General features: G+C 41.9%; 1 protein-coding gene across 2 annotated transcripts in view; it reads left to right on the top strand.

Moving 5' to 3' along the window:
• The window catches only part of TMEM132A (transmembrane protein 132A), a 141847-nt gene that overhangs the window by 93912 nt on the left and 20610 nt on the right, over positions 1–27325 (top strand). For both annotated transcript variants that reach the window (XM_083146099.1, XM_083146098.1), the window contains one exon: positions 14864–15058. In XM_083146099.1, the coding sequence (XP_083002225.1) occupies positions 14864–15058 (195 nt within the window). The remainder of the gene's footprint in view (positions 1–14863; positions 15059–27325) is intronic.

Genomic DNA, 27325 nt, shown 5'->3' with positions numbered 1-27325 from the left:
TTTGCATCTTTGTTGTGGGAAGCTGTGCATATAATTCCCATATCACTGGAGTGTTATATATCCTAAGGAGTGTGTGTGTGTGTGTGTGTGTGTGTGTGTGTGTGTGTGTGTGTGTGTGTGGGGGGGGGGGGTTTGGCGGTCTGAGGTTAATCGCTTGGATATAAAATGCTTTTTATATTAACTTGGTCGTTTGAGAGAATTTTTTGGAGAAATTAACTGAATCTCTGCGTTTTGATATCGATGGCTGTACTGTAGATAGTGGCCTTCTTTGTTGTGGGAAAACTTGGCGTTTTGCCTGTTTGTTGATTTCAGACCTTTTTGGAGAGAATATTTTTAATGTTTTTAATTAGATGTATAATACATTTTAAGGGGAGTAAGTGCAAGCTATGTTCCTTATTCTAAGATGGTTGGGTGAACATATTTACTTTGGACCAAGTGATGGTACTTTTTGGGACACTTCTCTGAGATAGGAACAACAACATTGACACTATGTGCCATACATGTTTAAAGGTTAATCTAGGTCATTGTTGGCTAACCTTGACACTCCAGCTGTTGCTGAACTACACATTCCAGTATGCCCTGCTACAATTTTACAATTTGTCCATGCTAAAACTAATGCAGGGCATGCTGGGATGTGTAGTTCAACAACAGCTGGAGTGTCAAGGTTCACCATCACTGATCTAGGTTCTTCCCTGAGTGTGCCAATTAACAGGACAGTTTTTTTTTTTTTTTTGGGGGGGGGGGGGGGTTGTTCTTAGCTGGTTATAATGGATTATTTTTAGTTATGTGCGTTCAGTCCCCTACAGCTGTAGCCCCTGTCATCTTTGGTCGGTGCCCGCCAGAGCCTGCCTTTGGCAGCGGGGCGGTGGCATCCTGCCCATCTCCGCTTCAGGGAAACGGCCAGGGTTAGGCGGGTGTCAGAGTGGTGAGGGGGAGGCGGTGGGGACCCGGGGGACGCTCCACTGCCAAGGGTTGTGCGTGCGTGCGTGCCTGGATTAGACAGGCTCCATCTGTAGATGCACACCATACATCAAATGGTTTATGATATGTTTTTGTTTGTATTTGGTTGTTTTCAAAGTAAATTGTGATGTCTAGAAAGTCAACTTTCTGTCGGCTGTGTTGTGTGGTGAAAATGAGATTGTTTGTGTTTATTGTTGAGTAGTTGCGTGAACTTGAGCAAGCGGTCTTTGTCTCCCCACCATATGAAGATTATAGTGTTTACTCTAGCTTTTCGGGCAGGCAGGGCGCCGGGGGGCGGACTTGGCCCACCGACGTCACACTTGTGCCCTGGCCGCGACATCATGAAAAGGGCCCCGCCGAAGTTGCCGTGATGCCGGGGAAGCGCCGGGCATCGCCGTGTAAGGCGGCGCTGGGCTTCCCTGTGCAAGCAGTCAGGGCAGGCATCATGCTGTTTTAGCGGGGCGCTGTTAGTGGGGCAGGGCGCATTTTGCCCTTTAAAGATCTGGCAGGGCGCAGCGCCCCGTTAAAACAGCCTAGCGGGAACACTAGATTATGTCATCTGTGTAGTGATGCCAGAGGACCAGTTTCGCCTCAAGATCATTCCTACACCAAATGTTCATGTACTCCCACCACCCCATGAACAAATTGGCGTACCTTGGGGCTAACCTGGTCCCCATCGATGTGCCTTTTGACTGTCTGTAGTACTGGTTTTCAAACCAGAAGAAATTATGTTGGAGAATATATTGTATACAGTTTAGGATGAATTCTATTTGTTGTGTTTGGAGTGTGTCTTCTGCTTCAAGGAAGAATCTGGTTTCTCTCATCCCTTGATCATGTTCGATCACTGAATACAGTTATGTAATGTCACTTGTACATATGTAGAAGTTGTCTTGCGATTGTATGCTTTCCTGAGTTTTAAGAATATCTGTTGTATCTTGTATGTGTGATTTTGTGGAACTAACATTTGGTTGTAGGAAGGTATCTATGTATTGTGATAAATTGGATGTCAGAAAGTTAATTCCGGATATGATGGACCTACCAGCTGGGTGCTGTGTATTTTTGTGGATCCTCAGCAGGTGATAGAATACCGGTATTACTGGATTCTGTTTGTCTATGTGATCGTATTCTTTGTCTGTAATGCCTTTTTGTTTTCCATCTTGTAGTAGGGCTCTGAATTTTTTATGGTATTTTTCTGTTGGGTAATTGTGTGTATGTGGCGATGTCTTTCAGAATTCTAAGGGATTCTTGGATGTAAGCATTTTTGTTTTTAGGTTACTATTCCCCCCCCCCCCCCCCCCTTATCTGCTGCTTTGATTGCTGTGTCTTTGTTGGCTTTGAGTTCTTGCAGTGCAGGGCTTGACAAATTTCTTTAAAATCTAGGTGCCAGGATGAAAATGTAGGAGCCAGATAAAGTAATAATAGGGACAGTGCGCGCCCCCCAAAAATTACCATTACATATACCACGGGCCGTAATGACCATTACACCAAACATCGTAATGCTCATTACATATAATATCACATGCAGTAACTACATATTATGCCACATATGTTCTGCTTATACCTACATGCTCGTTGCTATGGTTTTCATGCTTGATGCCAGGGGTTAACATACTCATTTCCAATGGGGTTAATATGCTCTGCCAGGGGTCAATATGCTTGTTGCTATGGGGTTACCATGGTCTGCCATGGGTTAACCTCCTCATTGCCAATGGGGTTAACATGCTGTGCCAGGGGTTAATATGCTTGTTGCTATGGGGTTACCATGTATTGCCAGGGGTTATCCTGTTGTTGCCATGCCATAGTCTGACAGCAGCTGGGGGTTACTCTGACAGCAGCTGTGTATAGGGCAGCACCTGCTGGGGACATAACAGGACACTTACATACATGTAATACAGTCACACATGCAGTGTACATCCTGTGCCCCCCTGTGTACAGTATATGACAACATCTGTTGGGAGACATGGCAGGACACTTACATACATGTAATACAATCACACATGCAGTGTACATCCCATGCCCCCTGTGTATAGAGCAGTACCAGCTGGGCACATGGCAGGACACTTACGAGGCAGACACCAGTCCATGGCTGTATGTCAGACGCTTGGGCCACAGACACGGGGCTGGCAGAAATTCCCTACAGCCTCTGCCTCAGTAAGGGGCCTGGCAGCCAGAACCAGAATGTGGGGAGGGGGCGCGGACAGCCAGAGGCATACACATGTGAGCTGTGCATGGGGCACTGAGGAAGTGCCGGGCTCTGACAGCGGCAGCCGGGTACATATGGTGCATATCCACCCGGAGGAGGAGCTGGTGCTGCTGCTGCTTCTGTGTGTGGGGAGGCCGGGCTCTGACAGCGCCGGCAGCCGGGTACATGGGTGAACCAGCCGGAGAGGAGCCGGATCTGCTTCTGTGTGAGGGGGAGACCGGGCTCTGACAGCGCCGGCAGCTGCTGCGTGCTGGGGGGCCGGACTGCTGCCGCTGCAGTTCCGCGATGCCGGCTCTAGCTGAAATATAGCCGCGGCGGAGCTGCTCTGCAATGCACCCAGCCATGACCAGATTCTGCTTCCTCACCACAAAAATCTGGTCGCCAGGAAGCAGAATCTGGTCGCTGAGGCGACCTGGCGCCCGGGGTTTGTCGAGCCCAGTTTGTCTCTTTCTCTACTTTCATGAGGTTTGGTTGTTGTCTGGTGTTGGTATTCATTTTTTAGAGATTACTGTATGTACCACTAGTGATTTGATGGTGTTGACTAGGTGTCCTAGTCGCTTTCTTGTGGTAGCATTTGGTTAGGATCAGTTTCCTTAAACATTTGTGTAGGTCAAGGTATGTTTCGAATTTGTTAAGTCTAGCGGTCTGTGCAAATTTAAGTCTTTTGTTGAGTAATGTGGTATGTCTCTCTACTAGAACTAAATCACTCAAATTAAAGATTCTTGTGGTGGTTGTGGGATGTGTTTCTAGTTCACTTAGGTTGTCACTGTTGTTGTAAGTCTTAGGGAGGGAGTGTGAAAAAGATGTGGTGGTGCCTTTCTCGAAGGAAAGTCTAGTAAGTATTTTGTAACGGGATGTCTCTTCCACTTCTATACTATAGGTGGAAAAGGATGTGTTTCTAGAGTCATTGAGGCCTGACCTCATCTGTATTGTCTGTGTACAGATGTAGGGCTGCTCATCATTGCAGGGGCTGGCAGTGGATTCACCACACACCAGCCCCCGCCAGCTTTCGGAAGGGGACAACGTAGCCCCCCCCCCCCGGGTCCTCGCCGCCGGTTCAACGCGTTCCACCACCTCCCCTCTCCCCCCAGCCCTGCCTATCTCCCTGAAGCGGAGACGGGCAGGGTTTCCGTCCCCCGCCGACAGGAAACTGGGGTGTGCGTGGGACTGGGACGCGCGTGTAGCATCCACTCGCCAGCGGGAGTGGTCTGGTGAGCCCCGGCACTGGATGAGTGGCGCTACATCTGTAGGTGGTTTTTCAATGGTTACTCCACTGTGTAGTTTGCTCAGATACTGTTGGTAGGTGAGTTTGAGTTTCTTGTAAATTGGTGTTGTGGTTTTTGATATGTTCCCTTTATTTTTTTTATTTTTTTTTTATTTATTCTTGCATGGTTCAAGATTATCTTGAGGGTCCTTTCCAATTTTTAAGAGTGTCTTTTTTTTGTTTTTTGGGGTCCGTGAGTTTGTTGTTTGCCTACCTTGTCATGTATCATTTTGGATTTTTTTTGTTTCAATGAGGTTTTCTTCATTTTTTGTAACTTTGGGTGATGTTCTCTAGTTGTATAAACTCACTGTTGTGTCTGTATTTGTCCAGTTCTGTATTTAATGTCTTGAGTTCTGTCTCAACTTGTACAAAAAAAAATCTTGACTGCGCCACAAGGAGTTAAAAAGGAGTTTATCAAAAAGAGATTGTCAAATCTCTTACAACTATAATAGAAAAAAGGGGGGCATGATCTGCTCCTCAATTGTGCTACTAATGTTTTAACATATAAAAAATGTATACATATAAATAGTATTAATATCTGTCGCACACTGCGCACACAGCCTAAGCGTGGATCACAGAGGAATGTATACGATGTTCTTTTTAGTCTGCAGATACCAGACTTGTATTCTCTTATAAAATATATAACACACTTTTCTGGCTTCTTCTTTCCCTCATATAATTGACTACTGAGGAATAAAGATGACCCTGAATCGTATAAGAAAAAACACCTGAAAAGGAAAGGCAATAGAAAGAAAATTGTATACATACCTCCGTGATCCACACTTAGCCTGTGAGCGCAGTGTGCGACAGATATTTATACTCCATATATACTCCATATATGTATATATTTTTTTGTATGTTAAAACATTAGGAGCGCAATTGAGGAGCATATCATACCCCCCTTTTTTCTGTCTCAACTTGTCCTAATTCAGTAATGTGTGTCAATGATTAGTTTGATAAGGTAACAGAAAAACTTGAAAATAACTCGAGCCCCTGGGCTACCACACCAATAGACAATTTGTACACAAAAAAGGTACAGACTATTGCGCTGTCCTGTAGATAAATGTTCAAAAGGATTCTTCAATCCTGATCGGTAAACATCCAGTCGCTGACTGTAGACCAAGGAAAGGCTTAACAGGGAGGCTATAAAGGGAAATACACAGTACCCAAACTGTGTCACTGACCTGTTTCCCCAGCCCTATTTGCATGTAAAGGTATCTTTCAGATCCACACCTAGTCCCACGTCCCCAGATGAATAGGGCTTCCCTTATAACTATTCCCTATATGCACATATAGGTTTCTTTCAGTCGACAGTCCTGGATCCTCCGAACCCAGACAGATGACACACTCCAAATGCTCCACACGTAAAATGTATTCAGCAATAAAGTATATCCAGATAAAAGTTCAAAAGCAAGTGCATAAATAAAAAGTAAAAAATATTGTCCAAAAAATTGGACTCCTTTCCTCCACCTCAACTCACCCAGGTATTAGAGACTGAGGTGGGTCTGCCTTACAAGATGGTAAAAAGTTGGAACAACAATCCATGGACAATGATGATGGTGCTCCCTCCTCACCAATGCATTTCGGGCCGTATGAGGCCCTTTTTCAAGGTATGGAGGAGAGCTGAACTCACAGGCTTTATATACCCTGTGTGGTTATCCAATTATAAGAACATATGTAAAACTCGACCCGGAATCCAATCCGCTGTCTAAACACATAATGTTAAAAACTCTAAGAAATTTAGGAGGTGCAATCAAAACATCCTTTTTTTTTACATAAAATACAATGTTATAAAAGATATATACAAACATCACGACCATTATATATACCGCCCTTACAGTAACAGGGTATCGGCGGTCCGGTTCAGATAAAGTCCATATCAGATTCTCATATTTCAGGAGACGCCAGCTCCCACATGGTACGTAGCGGCACTTAGATACTTCCGGGTTCCGGTCCGGAAGTCGGAAAGACCTCATCCTTAGATCCGCTGAGCCGCAAGAGGATCTCTTGTGTGGAACGCAAACCGGATGTAACCCTTGTATCCGGAAGCGCTGAAACGCAAACATTCTGCTGGAATGAGCCACAGCTCAGATGGTGTTTTGGTCAGATGTATTTGATTAGAAAGTCCATATTTTAAAGATACAAAGTATGCTCTCATAAGATGCGATCCCAATTTCCATAAAAGAGAAGATAAAATCAATGATTAGTTGCACAATATTTAACACCTATAATCAAACAGTTTTCAAAGGAAACATTTCAATACAAAGTCCTTGTTAATACCTCTGGGCTTCAAAGTTTTTAATTTATAAATGGACCGCATTTCAGTTTGGGAGAGTCTCAATTCTATATTATTAACTCTCCAGTGAGGCTTAACAATTTTTATACCACAACAAGAAGTTAACTGTAGGATGTCACAATCGTGCGTTTTTTTTGAAGTGGTCAGAAACATTTTGGGAATCTATTCCCTTTTTTATATTTCTGATGTGTTCAGGCAAACGCACCTTTAACATACGCTTGGTCTTTCCTACATATTGTTTAGCACATTTACATTCCAGTAGGTAGATGCAATTCTTACTGTTACAGGAGATGAAATCATCTATACTGAAAACCTGATTAGTGACTGTCGACTTATAATGATCCACCACCGATGTGGGACTCCTGTAAGCTCGACACATACTGCAGGTCCCACAGCGGTAAAAACCCTTAGATTTTATATAAGTGAGGGGAGATGGAACATTAATCGCACTATTGACCAAGGTGTCCTTCAGGTTTTTTGCCCTCCTATACACAAATGTAGGTTTTGGCTCAACATATTTCTCCAGCAGGGGTTCATTGGTCAAAATGGGCCAATGTTTTTTAATAACCGATTCAAGTTGTTTATGCTGGCTTATATATTGGGTGATAAACGCCACATTGGAATAACTATCTTTAAATTCTGAAGAGGTAGTTGCCGTTGACTTTTCTTCAGTGATCCCCTGTCCCTCACTTTCATGATTTTGCTGGCATTATACCCTTTATTCCAAAACTGGTTTTCTAAATCTGTTGCCTGTTCTTCATATACCACAGGATTAGTACAATTCCGGCCAATCCGCTGGAACTGACTGTTGGGGACATTATTCAACCAATTTATGTGGTGATTGCTGTCAGCCCCTATGAATGAATTACAGTCAGTACTTTTAATAAAAAAAATGTTTGTAATTGACCATCCTAAACATAAAATGTGACATCCAAAAAATCCACCTGTTTTAAGCTCTTATTGAATGTCAATTTAATATTGTATTCATTGCAGTTTAGATGTTTGCAGAACTCTTCTAATTCTTGCAAAATACCTGCACCATAGTACCAGGCTGGCACCATGTGGGTGCCCGTCCCACACGGATAATGCCTCCCACCATGCCATAAAAATATTGGCATAGCTTGGTGCCAGCCTTGTACCCATCACTGTTCCCATGAGCTGCAGGTAAAAACAGCCATCATACCAAAAAAAGTTGTTTGTCAAGATTAATGATATACCCTCGAAAATAAAATTATTTTTATCTGTAGATATGTCTTCTCTATCCAAAAAGAAAGCAACTGCCTTAAAACCAAGTTCATGCTTTATAATATTATAGATTGATGTAACATCTGAGGTTACTAATATATAGTTAGGCTGCTATATAACATTTTTCATTAATTCTAAAGTTGCTATACTGTAGTATCTTTTAGATAAGCCTTACTCTTTTGGGCTATGGGCTGCAACAGGCTGTCCAGATAGTGGAACAGATTCGCTAAAATAGAGTTGGTGCCCTCAACAATAGGTCAGAGCAGGTGGATGCTCCTGATTTTTGTGCATTTTGGGTAAAATGTAAACGACCGGAATCGATGGTTGGTCAATGACTATATAGTCTCTTACAGTCTCACTGATGACTCCTTTACCCGTATATAGATTTAAAAAGGTTTCAAGTTTTTTACCTATAGGGACAGATGGGTTCCCCCTAAGTTTTTTATACGTCTTTGTGTCGGCAAGTTGTCGTATTTTCTCGCTGTTATAGTCGGCAACATTCAACACAACTATACTTCCCCCCCTTATCGGCGGGTTTCACCACTATTTCTTTATTATCTTTTATTAGATTTAATTGCCTCTTTTTCTTTTTTGATCATATTAACAGTCTTGTTCAAAGGTCTCTACAAAACACCATTTTTGTGTCTAGGGAAAAAGGTTGTCTTCTTTTTAAAAACTGAGAACTCATCTGTTGTGAGTATGGGGGGATCGGTCTGATCTTTTTACTCAAAGAAGCGTTTTAGAGTCAGCTTGCGTATAAATTTTTGCAAGTCTATAAAGACATCAAAATCATTTATTTTACTCGAAGACGCAAACTTAAGGCCTCTCTCCAAAACACTCGTCTTTTCTTTTGTTAGAGTGTAATTGCTCAAGTTAAATATTTTATTTTTCCCTGAGTCTTCAGTTTGTGTTTCTGGATCTGTCCTACCACTTTTTTTAGCTTCCCTATTTTCCTTTGCAATTTCTGATTTGCCCGCTCCCCTTTTATCCCTCTTTTTACTGGGGTGGGAATATATAATTAATTCCTTATTGGGTGGTGGTTGTCCCGCCCTAAAAAATTCCTGTCTCCCCGATTTGCATAGTTTTCAGGTGTATTAATTGGTCTCCATTTTTGATTTTCTCTTGCTGTTTCGTAATTATGGTTTTGACATCTGGCAGGTGGTATATATGGGTCTAAAAAGTAAAAAGAGGGGTAAAAGGGGAGCGGGCAAATCAGAAATTGCAAAGAAAAATAGGGAAGCTAAAAAAAATTGGTAGGACAGATCCAGAAACACAAACTGAAGACTATGGGAAAAATAAAATATTTAACTTGAGCAATTACACTCTAACAAAAGAAGAGACAAATGTTTTGGAGTTTGCGTCCTCGAGTCAAATAAATGATTTTTATGTCTTTATAGACTTGCAAAAATGTATACGCAAGCTAACTCTAAAACGCTTCTTTGAGGAGCAAGATCAGACCTATCTAAATATCTAAAAGAAACTATAGCAACTTTAGAATTAATGAAAAATGTTATATGGCAGCCTGCCTATATATTAGTAACCTCGGACGTTACATCACTCTATATACTATTATAGAGCATGAACTTGGTCTTAAGGCAGTTGCTTTCTTTTTGGATAGAGAAGACATGTCTACAGATAAAAATAATTTTATTCTGGAGGGTGTCTCATTAATCTTGACAAACAACTTTTTTTGGTATGTTGGCTGTTTTTACCTGCAGCTCATGGGAACAGCGATGGGTACCAGGCTGGGACCAAGCTATGCCAATATTTTTATGGCATGGTGGGAGGCATTATCTGTGTGGGATGGGCACCCACATGGTGCCAGCCTGGTACTATGGCGCAGGTATATTGACAATGTCATTTTTCTGTGGCAGGGTGATGAGCAAGAATTAGAAGAGCTCTGCAAACATCTAAACTGCAATGAATACAATATTAAATTGACATTCAATAAGAGCTTAAAACAGGTGGATTTTTTGGATGTCACATTTTATGTTGAGGATGGTCAATTACAAACAATTTTTTTTATTAAAAGTTCTGACTGTAATTCATTCATAGGGGCTGACAGCAATCACCACATAAATTGGTTGAATAGTGTCCCCAACAGTCAGTTCCAGCGGATTGGCCGGAATTGTACTAATCCTGTGGTATATGAAGAACAGGCAACAGATTTAGAAAACCAGTTTCGGAATAAAGGGTATAATGCCAGCAAAATCATGAAAGCGAGGGACAGGGGTAGACTCCTTATCACTGAAGAAAAGTCAACGGCAACTACCTCTTCAGAATTTAAAGATAGTTATTCCAATGTGGCATTTATCACCCAATATACAAGCCAGCATAAATAACTTGAATCGGTTATTAAAAAACATTGGCCCATTTTGACCAATGAACTCCTGCTGGAGAAATATGTTGAGCCAAAACCCAAATTTGGGTATAGGAGGGCAAAAAACCTGAAGGACACCTTGGTCAATAGTGCGATTAATGTTCCATCTCCCCTCACATATATAAAATCTAAGGGTTTTTACCGCTGTGGGACCTGCAGTATGTGTCGAGCTTACAGGAGTCCCACATCGGTGGTGGATCATTATAAGTCGACAGTCACTAATCAGGTTTTCAGTATAGATGATTTAATCTCCTGTAACAGTAAGAATCGCATCTATCTACTGGAATGTAAATGTGCTAAACAATATGTAGGGAAGACCAAGCGTATGTTAAAGGTGCGTTTGCCTGAACACGTCAGAAATATAAAAAAGGGATTAGATTCCCAAAATGTTTCTGACCACTTCAAAAAAACGCACGATTGTGACATCCTACAGTTAACTTCTTTTTGTGGTATAAAAATTGTTAAGCCTCACTGGAGAGTTAATAATATAGAATTGAGACTCTCCCAAACTGAAATGCGGTCCATTTATGAATTAAAAACTTTGGAGCCCAGAGGTATTAACAAGGACTTCGTATTGAAATGTTTCCTTTGAAAACTGTTTGATTATAGGTGTTAAATATTGTGCAACTAATCATTGATTTTATCTTCTCTTTTATGGAAATTGGGATTGCATTTTATGAGAGCATACTTTGTATCTTTAAAATGTGGACTGTCTAATGCCCCTTTCCCACTGCAGCTAAAAAACGGTAAATTGCCGATTTTCAGTGCAATTTACCGTTTAAGGCTGCAGTGGGAAAGTGCCAGAGTTGAAATACCGTTTAAAGCTAAATGGTATTTCAACCCGTTTTTAAAGCAGAGTCCTACATGTTATAATAACGTTTAAGAGGCAGTGGGAATGCCTCTTAAACGTTATTTAGCCTCCAGGCAGTCCCAGTGCCTGATGAAACCTAGTAGTTCTCACTTTTTGCATGTGTAATGAGTGCACGTGCATAATAAAGAGCCGCTCATTAGATATGCGCATATGTAATGAGCGGCTCATTAGTATGCACGTGCACTCATTACATATGCGCAAAGTGAGAACTATTAGTTCTCATCAGGCACTAGGACTGCCTGTACCCTGCATGGACCCCCGCTGCCTCCCCACTGCCCTGCATCCCCGTGCAGGTAAGTACAAAGGGAGGGGAGGTGGGGGCACAGGGCAGGTACGGGGGTTAGGCACTCTTTACACTTGGGGTGGGGGGGATTAGGCACTCTTTACGCTGGGGAGGGGGGGTTAGGCACTCTACATTTTACACGGTTCACTGCAATGGGAATGGTACTTAAATGGTATTTAAAACGGTAATCTGCTGCAGTGGGAATGCTAATACCGTTTTAAATACCATTTAAGATTACCAGTACTTTAAACTGGTCTGCGGTGGGAAAGCAGCATAATCAAATACATCCGACCAAAACAACACCATCTGAGCTGTGGCTCATTCCAGCAGAATGTTTGTGTTCCAGCGCTTCCGGAAACAAGGGTTACATCTGGTTTGCGTTCCACACAAGAGATCCTCTTGCGGCTCAGCGGATCTAATGATGAGGTCACTTCCGGACCGGAACCCGGAGGTATCTAAGTGCCGCTACGTACCATGTGGGAGCTGGCATCTCCGGAAATATGAGAATCTGATATGGACTTTATCTGAACCGGACCGCCGTTACCCTGTTACTGTAAGGGCGGTATATATAATGGTCGTGATGTTTGTATATATCTTTTAGAACATTGTATTTTATGTAAAAAAAATTGGATGAGTTTTGATTGCACCTTCTAAATTCCTTAGAGTGTTTTTAACATTATGTGTTTAGACAGCGGATTGGATTCCGGGTCGAGTTTTACATATGTTCTTATAATTGGAGAACCACACAGGGTATATAAAGCCTGTGAGTTCAGCTCTCCTCCATACCTTGAAAAAGGGCCTCATACGGCCCGAAACGTGTTGGTGAGGAGGGTGCACCATCATCATTGTCCATGGATCCTTGTGCCAACTTTTTACCATCTTGTAAGGCAGACCCACCTCAATCTCTAATACCCGGGTGAGTTGAGGTGGAGGAAAGGAGTCCCCTTTTTGGACAATATTTTTACATTTTTAGTTTGATAAGGTGTTTGGAGCATTCTTTGATAAGGGTGTTCCATTTCTCCATAATCTGTGTATCTTCTAAGTGGTATGTGGGTTGTTTGTTGATCCTAAGGCCTTTTGGTATCATATCCACTGTGTGTCCCACGCTGGACTCTTTGCTGACTAGTTTCTCTAGTCACAGAAAATTTTGCCATTTATTTGTAATGTGGTGGTTGTGTCTAACTCTTCAAAAATGTTTTGTGCCCTGATGTCACAGTTAGGGATGCCAATCCCGGGGCATTTTTTCAATCCCGGGATTGAAAAATGCTCAATCCCGGGATTCTCGGGATCACGGGATTGGCATCCCTAATACAGTTCTGCTCCACACATACCCACCCCCACACCGGCCGACCCGCACATTTACTTACATTAGCGGGCGGCCGTCCGGGAGTGGGTTCGGAGGTGCACGGTGCCTCCAGGCTCGTGCACCTCCTTCTTAGCAGCCAGGCCGGAAAGGATGCGGGCGGGCAGAGGCAGGCGGGCGACGTGCGGAGGAGACTGGAAGGGGGCGTGCACAGCAGAAGGCTGCGCAGCGTGACCTCTACGCTACGCATCGCCGCACGCAGGGGTCAGGATTCGGGAGCCGGGCAGCGTCTGAGCTAGTGCTCAGACGCTGCCCTGCATTAGACTGCGCATGCACAGTCTAATCCCGAAAATCCCGGGATTGGATAATCCAATCCCGGGATTGAAATCCCAGACTTTTTTAGGCCAAATCCTGGGATCCCGCCGATCCCGGGATTGGCCACCCTAGTCACAGTCTTTTCTAATGTTTAGAATTCCCATCTGGTGGGGGCTGCTATAATGTTAGCCAAAAGAATCTATATAGTAAAGGTTGGTATAGCGCTCACCTCAAGGGGTTTTCTGTTATAGCTGCTGGTCTCTGGGAGAGGGCTAGTCTCCTGTCGTCATCATTATAAACAGGGGTGTAGAGACCTGCACTCTGTGATGTTTGTGTACTAACTCTGTGCAATGCAAATGAATACTAAATGATTCTTACAGTGTATTTAAGATACTTTTATTTTGTTCACAATGCCTGTCTTAAATATGGTGTTATAAATAAATGATACAAATAAGTGTCCTAGCGATGCTGCTGGAGCACTTAGCTAGGTGCGGTAAGGCACGAGCTGTGTCTGTTCACAGTGGTGCTGATGGTACCTTATTTGTACAAGATATATGTGGAAAAAACTGGTAAATAAAATAAATTGGAATGAACACAAAAACAAAATCAAAAAGATTTATATGGGATTGTGCACTGTAAGGGATTAATGCCTTGACAGTGAGAATGATCACTCAGGCGAAAAATCTCTGTATTCAGGGATATACCCAGGTGCTGTTGTAATACTTCTAATTGGGTATGTGTTTCCCTAATTATAAGTGCCTCTAAGGTGCAAAGTCTGTGTGGGGGTTTGGGGTGTCCAGAGGGCTGGTGTATTATGGAAGTACTGTACGTATATAAAAAATAAAGGTTGCGCTGAATTGATGACAGAGAAGGTTAAAAAGATAGTGTACATTTATTTTTGTACATATAATACAATAAAATGGATACGTTTAAAAATAATGATAATTGTGATAATAAAAATAATTGAATTGTGAAAGCTGCGTCCAATTTTTTGTAACGTCACCTTAGTTTGAGTCCACAGTCCAATTAGTTGGGCCCAAAGGGAGGGGGTTTTATTTTCTGGGTAGATTTTGTGGTATCCCTTTAGAATGCTTCCTCCAAATTGGTGGTGGGGGTGGCGTTCCTCCCAACCACTGGAATATCTGAAGTGAATACCTTTGGGCCCAACTAAATAGTCTGTGGACTCAAACTAAGGTGACGTTACAAAAAATTGGACGCAGATTTCACAATTCAATTCTTTTTATTATCACAATTATCATTATTTTTAAACTTATCCATTTTATTGTATAATATGTATGAATAAATGTACACTATCTTTTTAACATTCTCTGTCATCAATTCAGCGCAACTTTTACTTTGTTATATACGTTTTTCCATATAGGGATTGACACCCCCTTTTTTCGGTTGCTGCTGGCTAAAGCAACACATACAGGCACCCCAACAGATACATAAGTACCTGTTTTCCAGTGTATTATGGAAGTCACTGGGGGCAGGTGGTTGGATGCGTTCTGGTGTTACCCGGGCTGGTGTCCCGTCCCTGAGTTGTGCACCCAAATGACCTTGAGTCCCGTTGCCTTCAATCGACCGTCCCTCGCTTCCAGTGGTCGTGCTGTGGGCGTTAGAAACCACCCTTAATTAGATAATATAATTTATGTAGTTAGAAAATAAAAACTTAAAGATAATTGGAAATTCATTCTTGTTATGTTTTTATTTTAATTTTTTCACATTGTGTTTTTTTCATAGGTGCGATCTCCACTCTCACATTCCATCCTTGGAGAACAAACAATCTCTGTTTCGTCGGAAACTGTATCAATCTTGGAACTCCGCTCACACTTGCTATGGGGTATATCCCTCTCTGTCACCACATCGAGTATCAACCATCCTGGTGTTTTTAGTGTTTTATATAAATCCCAAGAATCAGCAATGACGCCAAAACAGGTAAACAATTGACATTTACTTACACACTCAATATATAACTTACATAGCTATATTTGCATATGGACTGCTATTTTTACCCAACTGGTATTTGACCAACAGGATAGCAGCCTGCAGACTATTTGTTCAAACGCTGTAGTAAAGTGGTTTTTACAATTTAAATATAAAATGTATGTAGTATAACTGTTAGGGTGAGATAAATAATAACTCAAATACTATTGGATTGATTTTACATGTATATTGAGATTAAAAAAATCAATAAAACAATTTAATAAACAATTCTACTAGAGGTAAATGACATACAGTAATAGAATGCAGCAAGGCCCTCTTACCACCAAGTCTGTCTGTTGTTACCCAGTTTATCTCTGTTTAAAATTGTAAAGCACAACAAAATCTGCTGTGCTATATAAGAAACTGTAAATAAATAATAGAATATATAAAATAAGACAAAATACTTACACATGTACTGAGATATATGCTTTAGGTTAGGCTCTGTCCTCACTGTCTGTTCCTATATACACCTGGATATATTTGACCAACTGTGATCCTAGAGTGGGTATAATTATCATCTGCCTGTTGGTTTTTAAGGGGTTGTTGATCCTTGGTTTTTCCATCTCATTCACTAAAAAGGAAATTATTTTGTAAATCCAATGTATGGCATGGAAAGTCTATTGATGTATAGGAGAAATTCTGGTCCGTCCAGGCCGGTTCGGGCAGAAGCAAGAGGTCAAAGTACCGCTGGAACTTGTGGTCCCCTTCTACTGGAAATTGGAATCCACTAACGCGTTTCGCTGTAAAGGTTTATCAAAGGCAATATCCATATGATAATGTCCATATTCTGTCCAAGTTGACATTTCAGTCATACATGGTTACATAGTTACATAAAAAAAGACTTGCGTCCATCTAGTTCAACCTAGGATGTTTATAAAAGATTGACAGATTATATTTCTCATATGTACCCATGGATATTTTTAACCAATAAGTGTTTGTCCAACCTCATTATGAACGTATTTAATGTGTCTGCCGACACCGCCTCTCCAGGAAGAGAGTTCCAAAGTTTGACTGCTCCGACTGTAAAGAATTTTTTTCTTCTAGCTGAACAAAATCTTTGTTCTTCTAATCTATACTTATGCCCTCGCGTCCTAGACTCCTTTCTAGTAGAAAAAAGTTTATATTTATATTGGCCCCTGATGTATTTGTACATGTTGAGCATGTCCCCCCTTAAGCGTCTCTTTTCTAATGTAAATAGTCCCAAATTGCTTAATCTCTCCTCGTTGCTTAAGTTCTCCATTCCTCTAATAAGCTTTGTTGCTCATCTCTGGATTTTTTCTAATTCAATGATGTCCTTTTTATAGTGCGGGGCCCAGAATTGTACACCGTATTCGAGGTGCGGTCTTACCAATGCTTTATACAGTAGCATGATTACTCTCAAATCCCTAGATTCCATGCCCCTTTTAATGCATGCTAAAATTTTGTTGCCCTTTTTTGTTGCTATATTACATTGGGCACTACACCCCAGTTTGCTGTCTATTTGGACTCCTAGATCTTTTTCTAGTAATGAAATACCCAATTCCTCTCCACTAAGGTTATAATTAGCGCACTGGCTGTGTCTCCCAAGGTGCATAACTTAACATTTATCCACGTTGAACTTCATCTTCCACTTTTTAGCCCATTCCTCTAGTTTTGCAAGATCCTTTCGAAGCGTGGTGACATCTTCTGATGTTTTAATAACTTTGCTTAGTTTTGTATTGTCTGCAAAGATGGATACATTGCTGAGTAACCCCATCCCAATATCATTAATAAAAATGTTAAATAAAATGGGCCCTAAAACCGAACCCTGAGGCACTCCACTTAGTACTGGTATTGTATGTGATACGGCACTATTCACCACCACTCTTTGTTCTCTATTACATAGCCAGTTCTCTACCCATCTGCAGATATTTTCACCCAATCCTAGCTCCTCCATTTTGTTTATCAATCTCTTGGTATCAAAGGCCTTAGCTAAATCTAGGGAAATCACATCTACAGCGTTACCTTTATCAAGGTTTTTACTAACCTCCTCATAGAACACTAGTAGATTAGTTTGGCATGAATGATTTTTCACGAACCCATGTTGGTTAGTACTGAGTAGACGGTGATGGTCTAAATATTCCTGGATACTATCCCTTAAAAATCCTTCAAAGAGTTTACCCACAATTGATGTTAAACTCACTGGTCTGTAATTAGCAGGATCCTCCTTTTTTTCCTTTTTTGAATATCGGCACTACCTCTGCTATTCTCCAATCTTTTGGTACGTTACCTGACGAAAGTGAATTGCTAAAGATATAATGTAGGGGGGTAGCTAGTTCCTCCCTTAATTCTATTAGTACCCTCGGATGAATTCCATCTGGCCCTGTGATTTATTTGTTTTGATTTTGCTGAGCTTCAGTTTTATTTCCTTGGGCGTGATATCAACAACGAGATCTGACTTATTTGTTGTAGATGTACTTTATACAGTCTGCTCTCCTTTAGTAAATACTGATGAGAAGAACTCATTTAACAGTTTTGCTTTTCCCTTATCTTCTGTAACACTTTTTCCACTGATATCAGTTAGTGGGCCTATGTTTTCCTTAATTATACACTTACTATTTATGTATTTAAAAAACTTCTTGGGGTTGGTTTTGCTTTCAGTGGCTATGCGCTCTTCATATAATTTTTTAGCTGCTTTGATTACCCCTTTGCAAGTTTTGTTAGCTTCTTTGTATTTGGCGAATGCTTCTTCATTTGAGTTATTTTTATAGAATTTAAATGCTCTTGGTTTTTTTTTTGTTGATAGCTGACCTTACTTTTTTGTCCAACCATGGTGGCTTTATTTTTATTGAATTTGCCCTTGTTTACTTTAGGAATGTATTCAATAGTTAGTGGTGAATCAAGCACCTTTTTTAGAGTATCCCACATTTCCTCTGCATTTTTTCCCTCCATGACCTTTTCCCACACTATTCCTTTTAGGGCTTCCCTGAATAATTCAAAGTTCGCTTTTCTGAAGTTTAGTATTTTTGCTGGCCCTTTTTGATGTAATTTACTGAAGTTGATTTCCAGGGAAACCATATTGTGATCACTGTTCCCAAGATGCTCAATTACTTTTGTGTTTGAGACTAAGGGCCTTATTTTGGTTCATTCTTTCTGACAAAATCCTTCTTAGATGGGCAAAACCATGTGCACTGCAGGTGGGGCAGATGTTACTTGTTCAGAGAGAGTTAGATTTGGGTGGGGTTTTACTTCAAAGTGAGATCTATATTGCAGTGTAAAAATAAAGCAGTCAGTATTTTCCCTGCACAGAAACAAAATTACTCACCCAAATCTAATTCTCTCTGCACATGTTACATCTGCCCCCCTGCAGTGCACATGGTTTTGTCCATCTAAGAAGGATTTTGTCAGAAAGAATGAACCAAAATAAGGCCCTAAGTCTGTGTTATTTGTTAATACTAAATCCAATAGTGCCTCATTACGAGTTGGAGCTTCTACCGTTTGTGAGATAAACTGATCTTTAAGTAAGTTTAAGAACCCGTAGCTTCTTGCTTTACATGTTTCGTTTTCCCAATCAATGTCTGGTAAATAAAAGTCCCCCATAATTAATACCTGACCCTGATTAGTTGATTGTTTGATTTGGTTTAAAAGAAGAGATTTTTCCCTTTCGCTTATGTTTTTCGCTTATGTTTGGTGGTCTATAGCATACCCCTATTATAATTTTATTATTATTGTCGGTTACCTCTGCCCACACTGCCTCCGAGTTATCTTCTTCAGTATCTATGCTCATTTTTTTTCTCACACGACGTTAAGTTATTATTTACATATATGCACACACCCCCGCCCCTTCTGATGAGTGTATATCCCTCCATGCATAATGCCCAGTCGTGCGACTCATTACACCATGTTTCTGTAATACCAATGATGTCGTAATCGTCCCTACTGACTACAGTTTCTAGTTCCCCGATTTTACCTGCCAAGCTTCTTGCATTAGCCAGCAAGCATTTTAATTTGTGTTCATTTTTAGTTAAGTCCCTAACCTTATTTTTGATTTCTCCCCTAGTTACATTTGCATTCATTACTAAATTCCTCGTTCCCGCCTCCCCTTCAATGGACTCACTACAGCCCTCTCCACCATGCTTGCTGCTCGACCTATTTACAGTTTGGGAATTTCTTCCTCTGTCCATCATCTGCTTCCCGTATTCTAAGGTCATCTGTACCTAAGAACTGTGATGGGATAACATGACTGTTGTTACATGACATTACTGATGCATCCTGGGAGTTACCCCCAACTTTACCCTTGTTATTTCCCAGGAGATTGCCTGTGTCTCTGTCCTCCCCCCCTTCTCCTTCCCCCAGATGATTCATGATCCCAATCCATCTTCTCTCACTGTCGGTCCCGTAATGACTTGCTGCCTCCACCCCCCCCCCCCCCCCCCCGTCTCCTAGTTTAAAATCTCCTCCAACCCTCTAACTATCCTTCCCCCCAGCACCGCAGCCCCCTCCTCATTCAGGTGCAATCCATCACGGCAAAAAGTCATGCTGACATATCTGTTGACATTCTGATATCAATATTATGAATGTTGATTTTGTCAGTGTCAACTCGCTGACTGCATACATCTAAGGTGCCCTCACACTAGTAAGATTTATCTTCAGATCTGTCTGGTTGGAACAAAAACATGGTGAGTGACAGTTTGTCAGTTTTCCAGCATTTCCAAGCAAATGGTCAACTGTCATTTGCTCTCATCCATAACCATGTTTTTGTTACAACCAGCCAGATCTGAAGATAAATCTGCGTGTGTATGGCCACCTTTAGACTACCACATTACAAAGCACTACGTTACGTGAAATGTGATCAATTTGTCCACTTAAGCTAGGAGTTTTTGTTCTCATAATTTTTTTATATAATGACTTTTTAAAGCAGGTGTTTATTACAAAGATCTGTGTGTTTCTGTTACAGATGTATCAAGCTTCAAAATTGATAAAGTAGAGCGTGATAAACAACCAGCCAGTCAGCTCCTACCTGTCATTTTTTAAACCCAGCCTGCAGCAAGACAGGTAGGAGCTGATTGGCTAGTGGTTTAGCACTCTCCATTTTGTCACTTTTTGAAGCTTGATACATCTGGCCCATATTGAAAAACCTGTTAGCAGAACTGGTTTTTTTTCATGGTTATGGGATTTCTTACAGCATACAGATGGAGATGCTCTCATTAGAATCATGAGCGCATTATGGTCTTTCTATCGCCATGCGCCGTCCCCCGCCCATCCGTCAGAATGAGGCGCATGAGACGCTCGTGTGCCCCATTCTGTCAGAAGCTCTGCAGCCATCTCCCGCTCCCTGCCTGTCTCCCCTGCTCGCTGCCCGCTCCCTGCCTGTCACCCTAAAGTGGAGATGGGCAGGGGAGCACCCAGTCTTCGCAGCTTTGCTGAGTGAGACAAGTGAGCTGCTTGCGCATCCTTGTCCACCGCCCTCTGCCAGCGCTCGCCAGCTAGATGGATCTGGCAAGCACTCAGCAACACTGAGGGCGGCTCCATCTGTATACAGTATAAAGGCACTTAAACATCAGATATCAGTCACAATCATATCCTCATTCTTTCATCTGAGTAACATAGTCAAAATCAAACACCTACTGTAATTCCCTCTGAAGACTTGCCAGTAGTCATATATGCAGTTGTATCATATCAAATAGATTGCTGCAATACCCTCTACCTTGGTCTCCTAGAAAAAGAATTGCACCAATTACAGCTGGTTCAAAACACAGCTGACTGTTAATCAACCAGCTCCATTCTAGCCACATATCTTCCGTTCTCTACTCCCTTCACTGGCTGTTTATAAAATGGTGAATCATCTTCAAGATTAATTTATTATTATTATTATAATTTTATTTATAAGGCGCCACAAGTGTTTCGCAGCGCCGTACAAAGGAACAATACAGGGAGACAAAACTTGGCATAACATTGAATAAATAACAAAAATACAGTACAAATAAAGAGCACCACAGTTCAATACACATTACAGCTTAAATGTAAGTAGTGAGGACCCAATCAACATACAACTAGAGGCTTGAGGCCAATGATGGAGATGAGTATGAAGATGGTCACTGAGTGTTGGAGTAAAGGAGAGCTGTGAGTGAAATGTGAAGAGAAGTGGGCTTTGACAACAGGAGGGAAGAGGGCCCTACTCGGAGGAGCTTACAATCTAGTAGGAAGGGAAGACAGACAGATTACAAGAGGTGCAAGCGAGGGGGTGGTGGTTAGATAGCAGGATGTAAACAGGCAAGGGGTCGGAGAACCAGCTGGTTTATGCAGTGGAAGGGTACGCTTTGATGAATAGGTGAGTTTTCAGTGCCCGTTTGAAGCTTTGCAAGGTCGGGGAGAGTCTAATGGAGCGAGGGAGTGCGTTCCACTGAAGGGGTGCAGCACGGGCAAAGTCGTGTACTCTAGCATGGGAAGCAGTGATCAGGGTGGAGGAGAGACGACAGTCGTCAGCTGACCGTAGAGGGCGGGAGGGTACATGAATGGAGATGAGGTTAGAGATATATGGAGCAATGGAATTAGAGATGGCCCTGTATGTGAGTGTGAGGTGTTTGAAGAGGATTCTGTAGGGGAATGGAAGCCAGTGCAGATTTTGTTGAAGGGGAGTAGCAGAGTTAGAGCGGCGGGAGAGGAAGATAAGCCTGGCTGCAGCATTGAGGACAGATTGGAGAGGAGCTAGTTGGGATTGAGCGAGGCCAGTGAGGAGAACGTTGCAGTAGTCAAGCCGTGAGATGACTAATGAGTGGATGATCAGCTTAGTTGCACTCTGTGAGAGAAAGGGCCTGATGCGAGCAATGTTGCGTAACTGGAACCGGCAAGAATGGGCCAGGGCTTGGATGTGGGGTGCAAAGGAGAGGGAGGAGTCAAGAGTGACACCCAGGCAGCGGAGTTGGGGAACAGGGGAGATGATGGTGTTGTTAACGTAATTTACGGAGTTTCAAAGCCCTACATGACCAAGGTCCAAGGTACCTGAAACAGCTTCTGATTCCATAATGTCCCACCCTATTACTGCTATCTGTAGATGAAGCGCTTTTAGCAGTACCTACAATCTACCGTAATGCATCTGGGTGTACAGCTTTTAGCCATGCAGCTCTGGCTTTAGGAAACTCACTTCCCTGCACGGTTTGAGGGGCTCTCGCTCTAGAATCTTTCAAATACAGGCTCATAATTCCCTTAAGTATTGTTTATGAAAAGCTTTTCTGTACTAGATTGTTCCTGTATTGTATTACATTTATTTTATCTGATAAGCACTTTGAGTCCTATTGGAGAAAAAGCTCAATATAGATTAAATTAGTATCTCCATTGTTTAAGCTCCAATGCGAAGCGTACGCTGACCTAGACACTCAGTGTGCTCTCCTCCTCTCCCCTATCCCTATTACATGTATTTTGATCTGTATTAGCTTAAAATCGTTTAGTCGGAGCGGTATGCCAGTTCTCACTGGACCGCTCAGTCAGAGGCGCTACTTGCGTGACGTCCGCAGCGCTCAGATCTGACTCCTAACAGACGGAGATCTCCGGCGCTGACTCTAACACGCCGGAGCTCCTCTGCAGGGTACACGTCCTCATTGACACGGCTCTCCCTCTCATTTGCGGCGCGCAGTGCTGGTGCAGAGGTGGCAGATCTCACCAGACACGCACCGCTTGAGGGGTGACCCGCAGGGCACCATATTGCCTACCCTATTTGTGAAGTGAAGTAATCTGATCAGTAACATCACAGGGGAACATAAACCCAGATTATTTTGTTACCAGCAGATCAGTAATAGGCGACTTAAACGCACAAAATTCCACTGTGGAAAACTGTACAATAAACCATTATTACTAATACATAGAATCTAACCAACATCTAGGAGGATATTGAGTTGGATCACACTGAGTAAGGATTTCTATCCTTTTTAAACCTACACTGTGTGTGTCTTTATGTGTCACTGTCTGTCTATATTTCACTACATTCTTTTAAACATATCCAAATAAAAGTTACATTTTACTTTCTTAATAAACCTGTGCACCACACAGAGACATACTTTCTCTTCTTTCCAAAAATTACATTTATTTTATCTGATAAGCACTTTGAGTCCTATTGGAGAAAAAGCTCAATATAGATTAAATTAGTATCTCCATTGTTTAATCTTAAAACCAAAATTATAAAAATAATGTCTGTGCTCAAATATATAAGGACATAACTTGTCATATTATGAGCCTTTTGTGTCTAGTTGGTGACATAGGACAGAGGGAATAATACATTCTGGTCATTAACATTTTACATATTTAAACATGAAACTCTTTTTTGCAGATGTTCTTTCCAAAACAAAAACAATCAGATATGTCAATGCTGTGTTAACCCAACAATGCGGTTTCCCTACATTCCTGATAAACGCCTAATACGCTATGTGGGAAATTTACTAAGATGTGTATTAGAAACATAGAATTTGACGGCAGATAAGAACCATTTGGCCCATCTAATCTGCCCCTTTTTTATCCTTCAGGTAATCTCAACCCTTTTTAATCCTTATTTCTTTGTAAGGATATTCATATGCCTATCCCAAGCATATTTAAATTGTTCTACTGTCTTAGCCGCTTCTACCTCTGATTGGAGGCTATTCCACTTATCCACTAGCCTTTCTGTGAAGTTTTTTTTTCTAACATTTCCCCTGAACCCTACCTCCCTCCAGTTTCAGTGCATGTCCTCGTGTTCTATTACTACTTTTCCTTTTAAAGAAAATTTCCCTCCTGTACTGTGCTAAAACCCTTGATATATTTGAAGATTTCTATCATGTCCCCTCTTTCCCTTCTCTGCTCCAAACTATACATGTTAAGATCTTTTAGTCTTTTCAGGTAAGTTTTGTGATGTAGGCCATGCAGCATTTTAGTTGCCCTTCTTTGTATACTCTCTAATGTATTTATATCCTTCTGAAGATATGGTCTCCAGAACTGGACACAGTATTCCAGATGAGGTCATACCAATGACCTATAAAGTGGCATTATTACTTCTTTTTTTCTACTACTGATTCCTCTCCCTCCTCAGTAGTTTCCATTATAATACCCACGATACTATATTGAGCCTTTGGGTTTTTGAATCCCAAGTGCATAATTTTGCATTTTTTAGCATTAAACTGTAGTTGCCAAGCTCTTGACCAATTCTCAAGTTTACCTAGATCATCAGTCATTTGATTTACCCCTCCTGGTGTGTCTACTCTGTTGCATATCTTTGTGTCATCTGCAAAAAGGCATACTTTCCCTTCAATGTCATTTGCAATGTCACTAACAAAGATATTAAAGAGCACTGGTCCAAGTACAGATCCCTGGGGTACTCCACTGGTAACATGTCCCTCCATAGAATGCACTCCATTTACTACAACTGTCTGTTTCCTATCCTGCAACCAGGTTCTTATCCACTTTCAGTTTTGAAAGTTCTGTTAGGACTTTCTCCCTAGTAAATGTACTTCCATCTACCTTATTTTTATAAATGTCCTTGCAACTTAACTGTGGTCCCTTCCTTCCTTCTCCTTCTATAGTGAATATGGAGCAAAAGTAATTATTTAGACGATCTGCAATTACCTTGTCTCCCTCCACCAAATTCTCAGTGTCTGTCCGCAGTCTTATTATTCCTCCATTTGATTTTCTCTTTTCAGTTATATACTTAAAAAAAAAAAAGTTTTACTTCCTTTATCTACTGACTGAGCCTTTTTATCCTCAGCTTGTGGCTTGGCATGCCTGATCACTTTCTTAGCCTCCTTGCGTCTGTCAAGATACACTGCTTTGTCGTTATTATTTTGAGTCTGCTTGTATGTCCTAAAGGCCATCTATTTTGCTTTTACACTAGTTGATACCTCTTTTGTAAACTACACTGGCTTCCTTATCCTGGTGCTTTTCTTAACCCTATTGCACTTTTTAATTTTTTTCCACCTCTCCTGCACTCCTTTCAAGTTCCTCCAATCCGCTAATGAATCGCTTAAACACCTTAGTTTTTGTGTAACTGGAGTTGGACCCTGCCTTGATACTAAACCATACTGCTTGATGATCACTGGATCCTAGCCTCTCACCCACATATATGTCTGATATCCTGTCACCATTTGTGAGTCTTAAGTCTAATATTGAGTCTTTGCGAGTAGTCTCCCTCAGCAATTGCTTGAGAGAGACTCCCTGTAGGGAATTTAATAGAAATTTGGCACTTGTAGATGATCTTGCAAAAGACTCCTCACAATTCACATCAGGTAGATTAAAGTCTCCCATGATAATGACCTCTCCCTTTAAAGCCTTTTTAGTGACATCAAGTAATAGGCTCCTGTCCAAATCCTGCCCCTGGCCTGGTGGCCTATAGATTACCCCAGTGCAAAAAGTGTCCTTCTCCTCCATGTCTATGGTCACCCAAAGGGCCTCAGTTTTTTCTTCAATGTTTTGTATTAAAGTAGCATTTATGCTTTTCTTTACATACATTTCTACCCCTCCTCCGATTCTTCCCATTCTGTCCTTCCTAAATAAATTGTATCCTGGTATAGCTATGTCCCAGTCATGATTCTCATTACACCATGGGCCTTATTCTAGTTCACTCTTTCTGACCAAATCCTTCTTATGCCGCCCATACACGTCCCGATACGGGCGTGCGTTCCGTGCTTACCTAGCACGCATCGCATTGCATTGCCTGTGCATGCGTTGTGCATGCAATGCGATGCAATGTGATGAAAACTAAGTACAAAAAGTATGTGCAAGCACATACTTTTTGTACTGTGCGATGAGCTGCCGCGGGAGCGCGCACCTCAAAGCACACATCGGACAGCCCGCATCGCAGTGTGTATGGGCTGCTTTAGATAGACAAAACCATGTGCACTGCAGGGGGGCAGATGGTAACAGGTGCAAATAGAATTAGATTTGGGTGAGTTATTTTGTTTCTGTGCAGGGTAAATAATGGCTGCTTTATTTTTACACTGCAATATAGATCTCACTTTGGCCCTTATTCTGCATCGTGCGGTACGGCCCGCGTGCGGCCGTACCGCCGATGTTTTTAGTCTGCACATGCGCAGAGGTCAATCTGCGCATGTGCAGCCCCATTCGCCGCAGACGTATTTCGTCCGCCGCAAAGGGGGCGTATAGGGGCGTGAGGGGCTTCATACCCTCATTTCCCTATGTATACGCCCTGCGTTTCATGGGCGTTCCCATGCAAACGCGGGGCGTATGCATGCTAATGAGGGTATGACGCCACTGATGGGGGCGGAAAGCTGACGTCGCCGGATGTCAGCTCTCAGCCCCCATACAAGCTAACACACGGACGATTGTCCGTGTGGTCTCAGCTTGCGGGAGCTGCTGTGGCGTGCGGCCCTGCCTTCGATGGTCGACGACCATCGAATGCAGGGGGCAGCTACCACCATGGTGGAGGCGGACGCCCCACCATTTTTATGCGGATCGCCAGCCGTCCGTGTACGGACGGCCGTGGCGATCCGTCTCGTGGGCGGGGATTGGTTTGTGCGGCCAGAGCACCGTGTGCGGCTCTGGCCGCACCAACCAGAATAAGGGCCTTTGAAGTAAAACCCCACCCAAATCTAATTCTCTCTGCACAAATAACATCTGCCCCACCTGCAGTGCACATGGTTTTGTTCATCTAAGAAGGATTTTGTCAGAAAGAGTGAACTGGAGTAAGGCCCCATGTCTCTGTAATAGCCACAATGTCTAGGTCATCCCTTTTCAGTATTGCAATTAGCTCAGGAATTTTGTCTCCTAGGCTACTAGCGTTTGCACACTTAGTTTTAAAATTTTTGCCTTAGCATCTGTTATTCATAGCCATGTTCAGACAGTACAAATTTCAATTCTAAAATTGAAATTACCTGCTTGATGTTGTTCAATGTCTGCATTTTCTTTTTTACTGTTCAGAAATCACTTTATCAGTTACAACACAGCTGCACTTCACTAAATCTAAAGATATAGTGAGTCTGTTCAGGTCAGGCTACCCCTGAACACTAATGGCCAAATGGTCAAAGGAGATAATTTGCACTGTGTTTGAGTAGACACAAGGCAGCATGCAATACTAAACTATGATTCACTGAACAACTTCCCCAAACAATTAATAACAATTACAATCAATTCATTACATCAGAACTTTTCAAATCATACAAGAGTATGCATGACACAGAAATGAAGAGATTATATTGGAGATGAATTACATACTTTGGCGGTAGCAATGGAGTCCATGTGTGTTATTGTTGGTTTGTAGTAGTTTGCCTTTAGTTTTCCTTCATT

Source organism: Crinia signifera, chromosome 6, assembly GCF_055691185.1.
Source record: "Crinia signifera chromosome 6, ASM5569118v1, whole genome shotgun sequence".
In the NCBI taxonomy this organism is placed as follows: domain Eukaryota; kingdom Metazoa; phylum Chordata; class Amphibia; order Anura; family Myobatrachidae; genus Crinia; species Crinia signifera.
Note: the sequence above shows the minus strand (reverse complement) of the source record. Positions and strands in the feature narration are given on the sequence as shown.